This window comes from Rhipicephalus sanguineus, chromosome 3 (genome assembly GCF_013339695.2).
Source record: "Rhipicephalus sanguineus isolate Rsan-2018 chromosome 3, BIME_Rsan_1.4, whole genome shotgun sequence".
Classification (NCBI taxonomy): Eukaryota; Metazoa; Arthropoda; class Arachnida; order Ixodida; family Ixodidae; genus Rhipicephalus; species Rhipicephalus sanguineus.
In genome coordinates this window covers 8,833,263-8,845,942 of record NC_051178.1, presented here as the reverse complement: position 1 = coordinate 8,845,942, position 12,680 = coordinate 8,833,263, and the positions used below count along the sequence as shown (strand labels likewise).

At 52.0% G+C, this 12,680-nt stretch overlaps 1 protein-coding gene across 1 annotated transcript in view; it reads left to right on the top strand.

Annotated features, from left to right (window-relative positions):
- Positions 1-12,680, top strand: part of LOC119386438 (uncharacterized) — a 466,488-nt gene that overhangs the window by 399,075 nt on the left and 54,733 nt on the right. The window contains exon 18 of the mRNA XM_049413126.1: positions 4,238-4,316. Coding sequence (XP_049269083.1) covers positions 4,238-4,316 — 79 coding nt within the window. The remainder of the gene's footprint in view (positions 1-4,237; positions 4,317-12,680) is intronic.

Sequence of the window (12,680 nt, the reverse complement as noted above, 5' to 3'; positions counted from 1 at the left end):
TCGAGACGAACGCTTTGGTATTCGGCGGCGCAACAAAGCAAGCCCAAAAGCGCCCGCGTGCGCTTTCAAACGGCAGCAGGAGAAAACGGCGCGAGCCGCTCGCCCAAAAAGCGCGAGTGACGAAAAAACAAGGATCAAAAGACGCCGATGCGCCGCATCCTCCTCACCCACTCGAGCCAGACGCAGACAACACGATCAAACGCCTGGCAAAGCCTGGATGTTTCTAGAAGGAAAGGGTGACGCATCCCCGAGCGACGCCGCCGTTAGTAGAACCGGCGAGAGAAATCTCGAACTATCCTTAGCCTTGGCTGTACTGCACGCCGAAGAACCCTCCCGACGCTTCTAGAAACCGGGGGAGAAGGGATAAAAGCGTGCAAACAATGACGAGTCAGACAGTAGTGAGACAGTGAAGGAGTGAGCGAGTCAGTCGGTCCGGTGATGGTGAAGTTATGCTAAGTGTGGCTCTGTTAGCCAAAGAAGACGTGTCTATGATGGTGTGCGGTCAGTCGATCATCGATCTGGAAGAATTGGATGACGACGCCGTGTGAGCGGTGACAAGTTACGATGACGGTTGAGCTACGACGATCAACGCTGGAGCTCGCCTGAGTGTTTCCTAGAAGAGAAGTATTCGATTACTGTCCAAGAATTGTGGACTGGATACGCCATTGTACGTTCGGGACTTTAACTGTCCTTGAATAGTTGTAATGCATGCGATTGCATTTGTTGCATGTGATCTGTTTGTTTAGTTCCTGTTGTGTGAACACCATCTGAGTTATATTGTGAAGCTGTAAATGGTACCAGCCGAGTGTGCATGTGTTTGTGATATTTGTAGTGCCTTAAGCGAGAATATATTTCGTTTTCGTTTGTGTTATTGACTCTCGGCTCTGACTCGGTCTTTGGACCACAACCGGCGTTCGCTGGCGCACCAAAGGACCAACTCTAAATTGTCCGCGCTTTCGTGATGCGTTTTCGGAGGGCCGAGACGACAGCCCTTGAAATTCGCCCGGCGTTTGCCATTCCCATTAACGGGATTAGTGACACCCAGGTATGAGGTATTACCAGGCCCGCAGCCAGGGGGTGAGGGAGTGGGGGTTGTTTAGGGGCCAGGGCACCCCCCCACTCCTCCCGAAATTCGGATAGAGGGGGGTGTTCTACTGAAAAAAACTTAATGGAAATAGGTGTTTTCAAGGCCTTCAACAAGTGCCTCCCCCCACGCTTTGTGGCGGCTTCCCTCTTCAAGCGCATGCTCCATCTTTGCTCAGACGAATCAGCACGAAGACAGGAATACGCTAAAGTGAAGCATGACCTCGCACGCAACGGCTACCCTCGCCAACTACTATGTCAGCAGGAACTCCGCTCCAGAAAACTTCCCGGAAACAGACCAACCACTCACAAGAAAACTGCACCCATTCCATATGCTCCCAGCGTAAGCGAAACCCTTACAAAAATTTTCAAGAGCTATGACGTGCAAGTCGCACACGTGCGCTCGCACAGATTAAGAAGCCAGCTGGTCCGCGTTGAACACCCATTGGAATGAGAACGCTACCCTGGAGTAGCATATAAGATGCCTTGTCCAGACTGCCGTTCATCATACATAGGAGAAACAGGCAACTTCAAACGGCGTATCAAGCAGGGCCCGTATTCTCAAACGATCGCAAAAGGCGATAGTATCGCGTTTGGTGACGTAGAATCTGATGTGTTCAATAACTGAAGAAACACTTGCCTGTGACGTCGGTGTTGCACTGGCCCTTGGTGTTACGAATGTCTCACAACACAGGAGTGAGTGTACCGTACGAGTGCAAAGCGACCCGAGTGCGGCGTTTTTGAGCGTATGCTGGCTTCTACGCAGTGGCCAGGCTTGGCTGTGGCTACTTGAAACATAGAACATGTTGAAAGTGCTTTCAACGTTTTTTTGTACGATTCTTTGATGCACAGTGTAATATTTAAAGAATTCAACTTTGCGTGAAATGTATTTTCGTTGAGAGCTTAACACGGCGTACCGGAGAGTTAAGCTGTAGTGTGCGGCCGCAGCGATATTGTCTCAACATCTCAGCACTTTACCGGCTCATGATAAGCAACTCACGGATCATGTTCCTGGGACGTTCAAACCATGAAAAAACAGGCGCTGGCAAAGAACGAGTACTGATAACACCCCAAGGTAATGCTCGCTGAAAGCTTCAGCGTAAAAAATGCTGCGTACATCCACTGAGGATTGAATACTAGAAGCTACCGCCTACGTCACTGAAATGCTAGTCTTCACCACCAACTGACGGTGATAAGGTGTGTTCGTTTATTCCAGGCATTGCAGGAGCACCATAGAGCATTGTCACCTCGACGGAAATACTAGATGGTGCCCTCACTTTTTCCTGTTTTGGTCAATAACCAATCAGCGCGCACCAAAGGCGATACTTTTGCGATTTTCACCTCTTGCGATCGCTTGAGAATACGGCCTCAGCGCCAAAATGATGTAGCTAAGGGATATGCCGCCGCCAATGCACTAGCAGAACATCATCTTAACACAGGTCACAACATTGATTGGAATTCAGCGGCTGTCATCGACACCGAAAAATCACTGTCATCCTACCTTTTGGATCATTATTAATCCAGTCGACACCTCGTGCACTTAATTGGAAACGTGGAAATCTACCGGATACTACACCAGATCATTGCACCATATTCTTCACATATAAAGGCACGGCCCAACTTTTTTCGCGTGTATGTGAACTAGAGACCCGTAGTGGTCTCAAAAGATCATAAATTCTCTTTTTTGTTACGGCTTTGGCGAGTGCTTGTTTATTTGCAAGGAATGGTGTTGTGTTGAACCCTGGACTACAGAATCGGATATTATTGCTTTCGAAGTAAGCCTTGAGCCGCACCCTGTAGGTATCCCAGCTGCTCGCTGTCTCATCAAACTCTTGCGGCCTCGATTCCCATCTTTGTCGCCACTGAAGTGATGCAATGCAGTAGCGGCAGAAAACTGAACCATTTATTGCTTGGCACTTGGCCTTTTTATACCGAAAACCACGTGAGTCTAGGACACGAGCTGTGGCCAAGTACATCGAGACTTGGCGACAGATGATAAGGAACTCGGGCGTGTGAGTGTGGTTTGTCGACGACGCTGCAGGTGACACATACACTGGCGGAAAATGCAGTAAAGTGGACGTCCCAACCCATCTCTTCATTAATATGGGTGACAGTAACTGGTGCATTTCCACATCGTTTGTGGGGCTATGTGCCTGTGTGCTGCAGGCATAATGTGTGTGGATGGTTCCCAATGTATTCACAATGCACCGGGCAAGTTTGACCATGGCATTCAGAATCATGGAAGGTGTGTGCTGCTCGTGATGGACATGTGCTCCACCCACCACGGGCAAACTTTTCTGATGGCAGTGACTACTTTTTCCTGCTACCCAATCCCATTCTGAAAGTTCAGGTGCCTGATTTGGGCATAATACATGCGTCTAACTTATCGTATAGGTGCCACATTGTGGAGCACTCATTTGTCACTGTTCATTACTTGACTGCGAACTTGCTGTTTTGAGTTTCGAGGGATTAAGCCACTGAGGCAACGAAGGCGACCTGGGCTGAGGTGCAGAACCGCATGCATGCCGAACTGTTTCGGCAAGACGGACTTCGCCAGTGTAGTACTTGATGCCAAGCCTGATGATTCTGAAGAGGATCAGTCCGGCAGCGATTTCTGGCAAAGTATCGTTAACTCCAACATGGGAAGCCGTGACATCGACTGATGCGACCTGGTTCCTGCTGACGAAGGTGCTGACACTGTGAAACTATGCACTAACGAGGGCATCGTTGTGAGGTGCAGGCCAAAAGCTATGCAGAGAAATTGATTGATGACACTTCAGAGCCAGCATCCACGAATGAGTCTGTAGCAGGGGCTACCCAGGGAACCTCAGGAGCCTTGTCATCCTTTGGGCTCTGAAACTGTTACCTCCTGTTTACAGGGACATCATATGACATGGGAGCATATGAATGAAGTTCTACTGTACGTATGTCCTTCACATGTAAATAATACTTTTAAGTTGGGAGATGGTGCTTGTGTTGCTTTTGATTGTGTGTTTTTGTGTTCTCGTCCTATTCCGTGATGCTGTTTTGTAAGAATGAGCTTTTACTTCTCTAGCTTTCAGCCAAATCAAATAGCATATGCCGTGAAGCGTAGTCTTAAGTGCTCTACACTTGAGTGAACTCGTGAGCTGACATTTTGCTTTCTTTATTGCAGGACATTGGTTATGTGAATGCAGTGTCCGAACTGCTGGCATCTGCGAGTAGCTGCTTGCCTTCGTCCCAGTCTGCTACAAGTGAGCATGTGTTTAGCACCTCCCTGTCACTTTTGTGATTTGAAATAATCAGAAAATCTTGTTAATGTGTGGAAGTGACAAAAATACGTCTTATCATTCATTCAATTTGATGCAGACAAACCTTGCTATAACAAACCTGATGAAGCATGTTAGAAATTTTATTATAGCGGAAGTTTCGTTGGGGCAGAACATTGTCAGATTTGACTAAGCACTTCACAAACATAATTTGTTTCGGAAAACAGTCCTGTCATCTTCATTTGCCGCTGTCCTTGAGATATCAGCCCTGTGGAGTGAGTCTCACACTCGGTCAGCAGCTGCATCATGATGTCATCATCATGGGCGCAAATGAAATTGCGAGTCAAATGCGCCCATTACATTTAGTGCAGAGACAGCGCTGATGCATCTTGTGCATCGCTCTCATTGCTAGCCGACACGTTGTCATGGCAGACGTCTTCAATGGTATATTGCACAGCATAGCGGAAGAGCCTTGAAAGCTGGATTATGGAGCCGTTCACTTTCCTGTATGCACAGTATAACCTCGTTACAATGGATATGTTTACAACAGACATTCGGATACTACATACCAATTTGACATTATGCCGACCTCCATATTTGTTCCATTGATTGAGCTTCGTTTACAACTGATTATGGTACAACGGACATTCCGACATAATTGACTAAAATGTCAGGCCAGCAAGGTGGTCAGGACTCCTTTACAGCGAATTTTTATACCACGGACATCCCAAATTCAATAACTTGCGATTTCAAACATCACTTAGCATACTTTCGGGGCCGGAACAGCGCGCCGCGGATATCGACATACCAATTTAAGAATGAAGGCCGCCGATCTCCGGTCTGTCAATCATCAGCTATGCTCAGCTGTAGTGACAAAAAATCGGCGTGCAGCGTGCTTGGTGTTGCGTTTTGGGACGCTGACACACGAAATTGCTAGTCACTGCCACCGCTTCTCCGAGCAGTTGCTGTGTGGTGAGCTTGGCCGGGGGGTCCTCTGCCGATGCACGAAATGCCCATCCGCAGATCTGAGAAGCCAGCAGGCGATGTGATTCGTTGCTTGCAACGAAGGACGTTGCGGCTTCTTCACTTTCGCATGTCCGCTAGCACGATGTTCTTGCCCGCAAATTCGGATTCATCTCATACATCGCAGTGATTCCACTCCTGCGCCAACTGCGCCAAAGTGCGCCAAATTGTATTTACTGCGCCATCCTGATAATATCGAGGAAATTTGCGCCAAACTGCGCCAAAGTCTCGGGTTTGGGGGCGCCTATCACTGGCAATCGCACCGCCGGCACGTCAGAACATGTGCAGCTCTATCTTGGGGCTGCCAATAAAGTCGCAATCATGGACCAAGAATTATTCCGCTGAATAAATAGCGCTCGCGCGTGCGTTCCGAGTAAGCCACAATGCCATGCACGGTGCCGACGCAGCTTCTGTTCTGCAAGTCGGCTCGACAGCAAAACGCGCTCTCCGCAGAGGCTCGTGACATCTCTATCGGTAGCGAGAAAGTGCGACGGCGATTCATCGGCGGACATCGTCTGTTCCAGAAACGCTGCTGATAGCTCGTTTCAAGCGTCTCACGGCACGTAAGGAAAGCAATGTTCAGTAATAACTACATGAGTGCCGCTAAAATGTGTCACTTCTGTTTCCGGCGCGGGATCGAATCCCGGCCGCGGCGGCTGCATTTTCGATAAAGGCGAAAATGTTTGAGGCCCGTGTACTTAGATTTAGGTGCACGTTAAAGAACCCCAGGTGGTCAAAATTTCCGGAGCCCTCCACTACGGCGTCTCTCATAATCATATCGTGGTTTTGGGACGTTACAGACAGACAATGAACTTTATTGTGGTCCTGAGGGGCGACTCGGAAAGCGGGCAACTCCCACGTCGGGACGGGCAGGCCATACCTGACCGCCACGTCGCGGGCCCTCTGGACGGCCCGTAGCTGAACGGTGAGGTCGGAGCTCTTGAGTGCCTTCTGCCACTCTTCTTCCGTGGTTAGACGATCGTGCTGCTGTAACGAGGGACACCGCCAGAGCATGTGTTCTAAAGTGCATAAAGCATCTCCGCAATCTGGACAATCAGGCTCGAACGAGTCCGCGTACCTGCTGACCCTAGCTAGGCTGGGATAGACCCAGTCTGCAGCATGCGAAAGGTGGAACACTGAGGCCCGGAGAGCTTGGTGTGCGGCGGGGGATATATCCTCCTGCCGAGCTTACAGTGCTTCGTGACCTCGTTGAACGTGTGGTGCGAATCCTTGTGGAGCCCCGCGTCCGCACCCGCGAGCAGCGATTCCCCGGCGCGGTGGGTGAGTTCGCGCGCACGGGCATGGGCCAGCTCGTTGGCGTTTGGAACGACGGGGGAGACCTGAGGCCCCATGTGGGCCGGGAACCAAGTGATGACGTGGGGGACGACGCTTCTGCCGTGGAGCAGGGAGGCCGCCTCCCTCGAGACCGAACCTGACGCGAAGGTCCTGGCCGCCACCTGGGAATCCGTGTAGACCTGCAGCCTGCTCCCGTCCCGGAGGGTGAGAGCTACAGCCACCTGTTCTGCCAGTGCCGGGGACGAGCCCCACACCGATGCGGCGTTAAGGAGGTTGCCCCTGTAATCTACCACGGCCGCCACGAACCGGTCGGACGAACCATACTGAGCGGCGTCGACAAACGCGACCGATCGCGGATCGCCGGCGACGGATTTGAGAAGCGCGGCTGCCCTGGCCCTTCGCCTGCCTGCATTGTGTTGTGGGTGCACGTTGCGCGGGATCGGCGAGACCGTGATGGCCTCCCGCGTTTGCGCGTCGAGCGCGCACCGCCTCTCCCTGATGGCAGTGGGATTGCAGCCGAGCGCCTCCAGGACCCGCCTCCCCGCAGGCGAGGAAGAGAGCCTGGCGACCTGGGCCGTCTGCTGTGCCTCGACAACCTCGTGGAGGGTGTTGTGGACTCCCAGCTGCATAAGCTTCTTCGTGCTGGCTCCCATGGGGATGCCGAGCACCTTCTTGATGCTTTTATGCATCAGCGCCTGGAGCTTTGACCTTTCGTATCCGTGCCAGCGATGCGCGGCGGCCACGTACGTGATATGACTCATTAGAAAGGCGTGGTACAACCTGAGGAGGTTTTCTTCCCCCAGCCCTCCGCGGCTATTGGAGACCCTGGTGATGAGCCTGACTATGTTGTCCGTTTTGGTTGCGATACGAGTGATCGTTTGTCCGTTACAACCGTTTGCCTCGATCAGCATACCGAGTGCGCGGATGACCTCAACTCTTGGGATGACCTGTCCGATGGCTGTGTGAATGGAGATGTCGACCTTCCCCAGAGGGACCTGCGCCCTGGGGATGCGCCCTCTCCTCGTCGGGCGATACAAAAGAAGTTCGGACTTGGACAGGGAGAGCCGGAGCCCCGTGCCCTTCAAGAATTCCTCCGTGCAGCTCAGGGCCGCCTGTAGGGATTCCTCGACTCTACCTTCCCTGCCGCCGTCGCACCACACCGTGATGTCATCGGCTTGAAGAGCGTGATTAACTCCGTCCAGAGGCGGGCGGAGAGGTCGCGCACGGCGACGTTGAAGAGAAGAGGCGAGATTACCGACCCCTGAGGAGTGCCCCTCGCCCCCAGCTCAAAGGGATCAGACGTTACCTCGCCCACCTTGAGGGTGGCGCGCCTGCCCCGAAGGAACGAAGTGATGAACCCGTGAAACTTGCACCCAAGTCCCATGTCCGAAATGGAATCCAGGACGTGCTTCTGCAAAACATTATCGAAGGCCTTTTCGAGATCCAGCGCCAGGATACCCCTGACGTCTCTGGTGTCCCTATCAATGATCTGGTGCTTAATGAGCTTCATGACATCCTGAGTGGACAGGGATGGGCGAAATCCCATCATGTTGTAGGGGAAGAGTTCGTGTTCCTCGATATACCTATATATCCGGTTGTGAATGACGTGTTCTGCGACTTTTCCCACGCACGAAGCGAGCGAGATCGGTCGCAGGTTGGTTAGGCTGGGGGTTCGACCTGGCTTTGAAATAAGAATTACTGACGCTAGCTTCCAATCGTCCGGGACGTCACCCGTATCCCACACGCGATTGATCTCTTCTGTTAAGGTGACGATGGCCTTTTCGTCCAGATTGCGAAGTAGCCTGTTCGAAATGCCGTCCGGCCCTGGGGCCGATCGGCCATTAAGGTTGTAAAGCGCTTCACCGACCTCGTTTTTAGAGAAGGGAGCGTCGAGGTCCTCCCTCTGGAGGCCCCGGTAGTGGGGGTAGTCCGCGTCGCCCGAGGGACCCATCGGTAGGTATATGTCTGCCAATGACTGGAGAATGTCGTCCGCCGTGGAGCCCTCCTGTTTGGCTTCGTGTAAAACCCTATCCATGGCTAGTCTCTGATTTGACTTGGAGGCCGACTCCTCAAGGAGCTGCTTCAAGAGGTTTCATTTGCCTCCCGTGCGCATTTGCCTGTTGACCGAGTTGCAAAGCTCGTCCCACTGCTGCTTAGCAAGCGCGCGACAGTGTTCCTCAATGGTGCGATTGAGTTCGGCTATCCTCTTACGGAGTCTACGATTGAGCCGCTGCCCCTTCCACCTGGCTAGGAGAGCGGCCTTTGCCTCGAGGAGGTGAGCGAGACGACTGTCCATCCTGTCCACCTTGAGGTCCGTGCGGACTGTCTTGGTGGCGGACTCGACGTCCCTTTTCAATTGCGACAACCAGTCTTTAAAGGGGCCCTGCAACACTTTTCGAGCATGCTCAAAAAACGCTGCCGATCGGTAGTCGAGGCTCCCGAGAACACGCGAGCCAAATATTACAGCGATGCGCACGGCCTGGAATTTACAATAAATTCTCAAAGTCAGCTGAAAATCGCTCCCTCTTCACTCGACAAATGATGTATTAGTCCGCAAAATATGACGCGATTGTCGGCAGTTCCACCATTGGCTGATGTTATAATCACGATAACACCCTCATTATTACTTTCGTTGTTAATTTTGAGTTCAATAAGTAGATAATACGTATGTTTATATTCTGTTATCGCGTTAAAAACACCGAACAAACATTAATATTAGCACTTCCGGTCTCACCGACAGCTCGTCTGCTCGTAGTTGCGTGGTTCCGTTTTCTTCGCCATGCGCAGTGCCGAAAACGTGAATATTTCTGTGCTTTTGACCATCGCCGGTTCCGTTGAGAGTGGCAGCCGTTCGAGTGTTGCCTCGTCAGCTGAGAACTGCATCGTCGGCACGTTCTCACGACCGACCGAGGCACGGGCGCAGCGTGTCTCCGATAACAATGCGGGCGTCCGGTAATGGCGGCGCTTCGGGGTCGTCTGCCAGTGCCGTCTTACGAGGCGGTGTATCGGAGTATGGGCCGAAACCGATCTCAGCTGTCATTCGTTCCAAACGAGCGCGCAGGTTTGCTTCCATGGTTGGCAGAGCGATGAAAACACTACGGCGTTCGAGGTGCACACCCAACATTACCAAACCGACGCGCAGTTTTCAAGCACGCGCGATATCGGCTCCGCTCGACGAGAACGACGCAAGCCGACCGGAAGTGGCGGCACAGACCACGTGGTTGCGCCCAGACGTCAGAGAGAAAAAAATGAAGAAAAAAAACTCCGCCGGCGCTCTTGGGCGGAGACTCGCTCCTCTGCGCTGCCTCCCTCGATTCGCTGCCTATCTTTCCGCGCGCTCGCGGCGTTGAGTTGAGGGAGAAAGCTGCGGAACGTGATCTCTATAATTTGGTAACACCACTTAGGCTCGACGGATTCGAAAAATTTTTGCGGCATACGACTCGTGAAGAGTCATACGTCAATAATGAGACTATTCCAATATAACTAAGAAAGGTGTTGCAGGGCCCCTTTAAAGTCTGCATGTTCCTTTGTCTTTTCTTCCCTGATTTTGCGAAAGAGGTCCCAATCGGTGACCCTAAATTCGTGCGGGGGCCTGCTCGACACCTTGAAGGAGGCGGCCAAGACGAAGTGGTCACTACCCAAGTTCTTGTGCAGGTTATGCCACGAGGTCGGCCCCACCCCCTTGACTAAAGTAAGGTCCGGCGTGGAGTCCCTAGGGATAGAAGTGCCCGTTCTGGTGGGGAGGGACGGATCCGTCAAGAGTACGAGCGCGTGATCGGCGGCCGTTTGCCAGAGGTCACTCCCCTTCACTGTCGAGGACGGGTAGCCCCACTCGCGGTGTGGAGCGTTGAAGTCGCCCGCGACCACCAGCGGTGCGCCCGCCGCCAGCCCCACGGCCTTCGCCACGAGGGACGCAAAGCGGTGTCTGTGGTCCCTGGGGGAACTGTATATGTTGAGAATAAAGATGCTGGACTTGAGCCAGGCATTGGGAATGATCTCAATTAGCGAGTGCTCGACCTTGCTGTGGTCCATGCGCATGGAGTGTACGATAAAAGAACATCGCTTGGACACGAGGAAGCAAATGCCCCTCCTGCCCTCGCCAAAGACCGAGTGAGACCTGCTACCCTGCAACGAAACTGCCTCCCTGAGAGTTTCCTGTAGTAAAATGACGTGCGGCTTGCGCTCGCATGAACGAACGAACTGCTGCAGGACCGCCCTTTTCGGCAGGAACCCGGTGCAGTTCCATTGCCAGATTAGGAGTCTGTTATCCTGACCCGCCATGTTTGGAGCCTTTGCTTGGCCTTTCATTTGGAGAACCGTGTCTCATACCCTCCGCTTCTGAGGGTAACCCCAGATATTATATTATATTATTATTCTGTTTCCGGACATCGCGGAATGAAATCTGGGATCGCTCGCAGTAGATATACGGGACAATATCGAATTTTCCTTGCTTCGCGTTCGCCCTGCGCCCTTCGAAAGATGCGGTCCCCCGCCCCCCTTCCGCTCCCCTGGCGTCCCTTCATGCTCCTTACAAAAGACGGGCGGGGCGTTTCCTCTCTGTTTGATCAGCAATCGACGGCAGGCCCGCACGCAGGAAGATGTTATCTCATGCGCTGTCCGTGCGGCGGAGACAGACGGCCGGCTAGTTTAATCTCCGCTTCAGCCGCGTTCGTCGCCAGCGCTCACGAGCTTTTACCCGCGGCTAGAATGCGCGTAGTGATGTTATTAATTTGGACTTTATACGGAAAATTACGGCAACGGCGATGGCAAAAATCCACCGAGAGTGTCCATATAATTGCTATCGCAAGGGTCAATGTAAGGGGCAGATTTTGCGCCCCCCCCCCCCTCTTAGGTGATAGGGGGGGGCGCCCCGCCTGCCCTCCCTGTGCGCATGCCTATGCTCCTGAGATTATTTTTTCCATGAGATTTGCAATGAATCGAAATATTTCTAGCCTTCATAAGAGCCCCATAATAATACTCAGGTGCTTGAATGTTAATGCAATATGCTTCTGTATTGCACTCCAGGATGTAAAATTCGCTGCTCCAAAGTGCTCCCAGATGCAAAATTATCTGCTCCAAAGTGCTCCAAGATGAAACTTTTGCTGCTCCAAAGTGCTCCAAAATGGAAATTTTGCTGCTCCAAAAATTGCTCCAAATCAGAAGTCCTCGGTAGCATCACTGACATCGGCACCATGAGCGGAGTTAAGCCTAGCAATGACATCGAGTAGCAAGTTCGGTTGCGATCTGTGTGGCTGTGGTGCTTGATGTTTCCAAGTACGTCGTGCTCAATCGCAAGTACAGAGAGTTGTCCCACGGTGGTCTTCATCATAACCTCCGAAGCGCTGAAAAGCGGTACCTCTAACAGTGGGTCCAACGAGTCAACGCTATTACAGTCGCACGTCTGCAATGTTCGTGACGAGTGCAGCGCGCTGTCGTAATCTGATTATTGAGCTTCCGCTTGCAGCTGCCATACTAAAGCGCAATTATATTCTAAATTATCGTCGACCCATAAACACAGAATGAGTGTGAACGCGTCACTAAGTAGCGCAATTTTCAACAGCCATGACCTTGTGATGCACAAGCAACAGACGACGCTCCCGAACCGAGCATCGGACCAATGGCGAGGCGTGCTGGCAGGTGCTAGAGCAACACTGCAGAAGCAGCCAATAGGAGGCCTCGAATTGAACTTCAAACATGTGCATTTTGTACGCTTGTTACTGAATCGAGGAGCTAGCTGAAACGGAGAACTTGAACACGGAGAAATACTCTTTACGACGAGCCCAAAATGGTGGCGCCCGGTTGCACCGTTGCCGAGCTATAATTTTGAACATTTGTTTTTTTACGTTGCTATTTCTGAAATTTTCACCAGGAACTGAAAATGCGATTGTCCAAAAATCAAATATTTTTTTGCCCCCCCCCCCTCCCCATTAAAATAAATCCGTTCTTTGACCATGTTTGTGACTTGTAATTCTCTTCGGTTTCAACAGACCCATTCACAGTGGTGGTCCAACTGCGCCAATTGCGCCATTT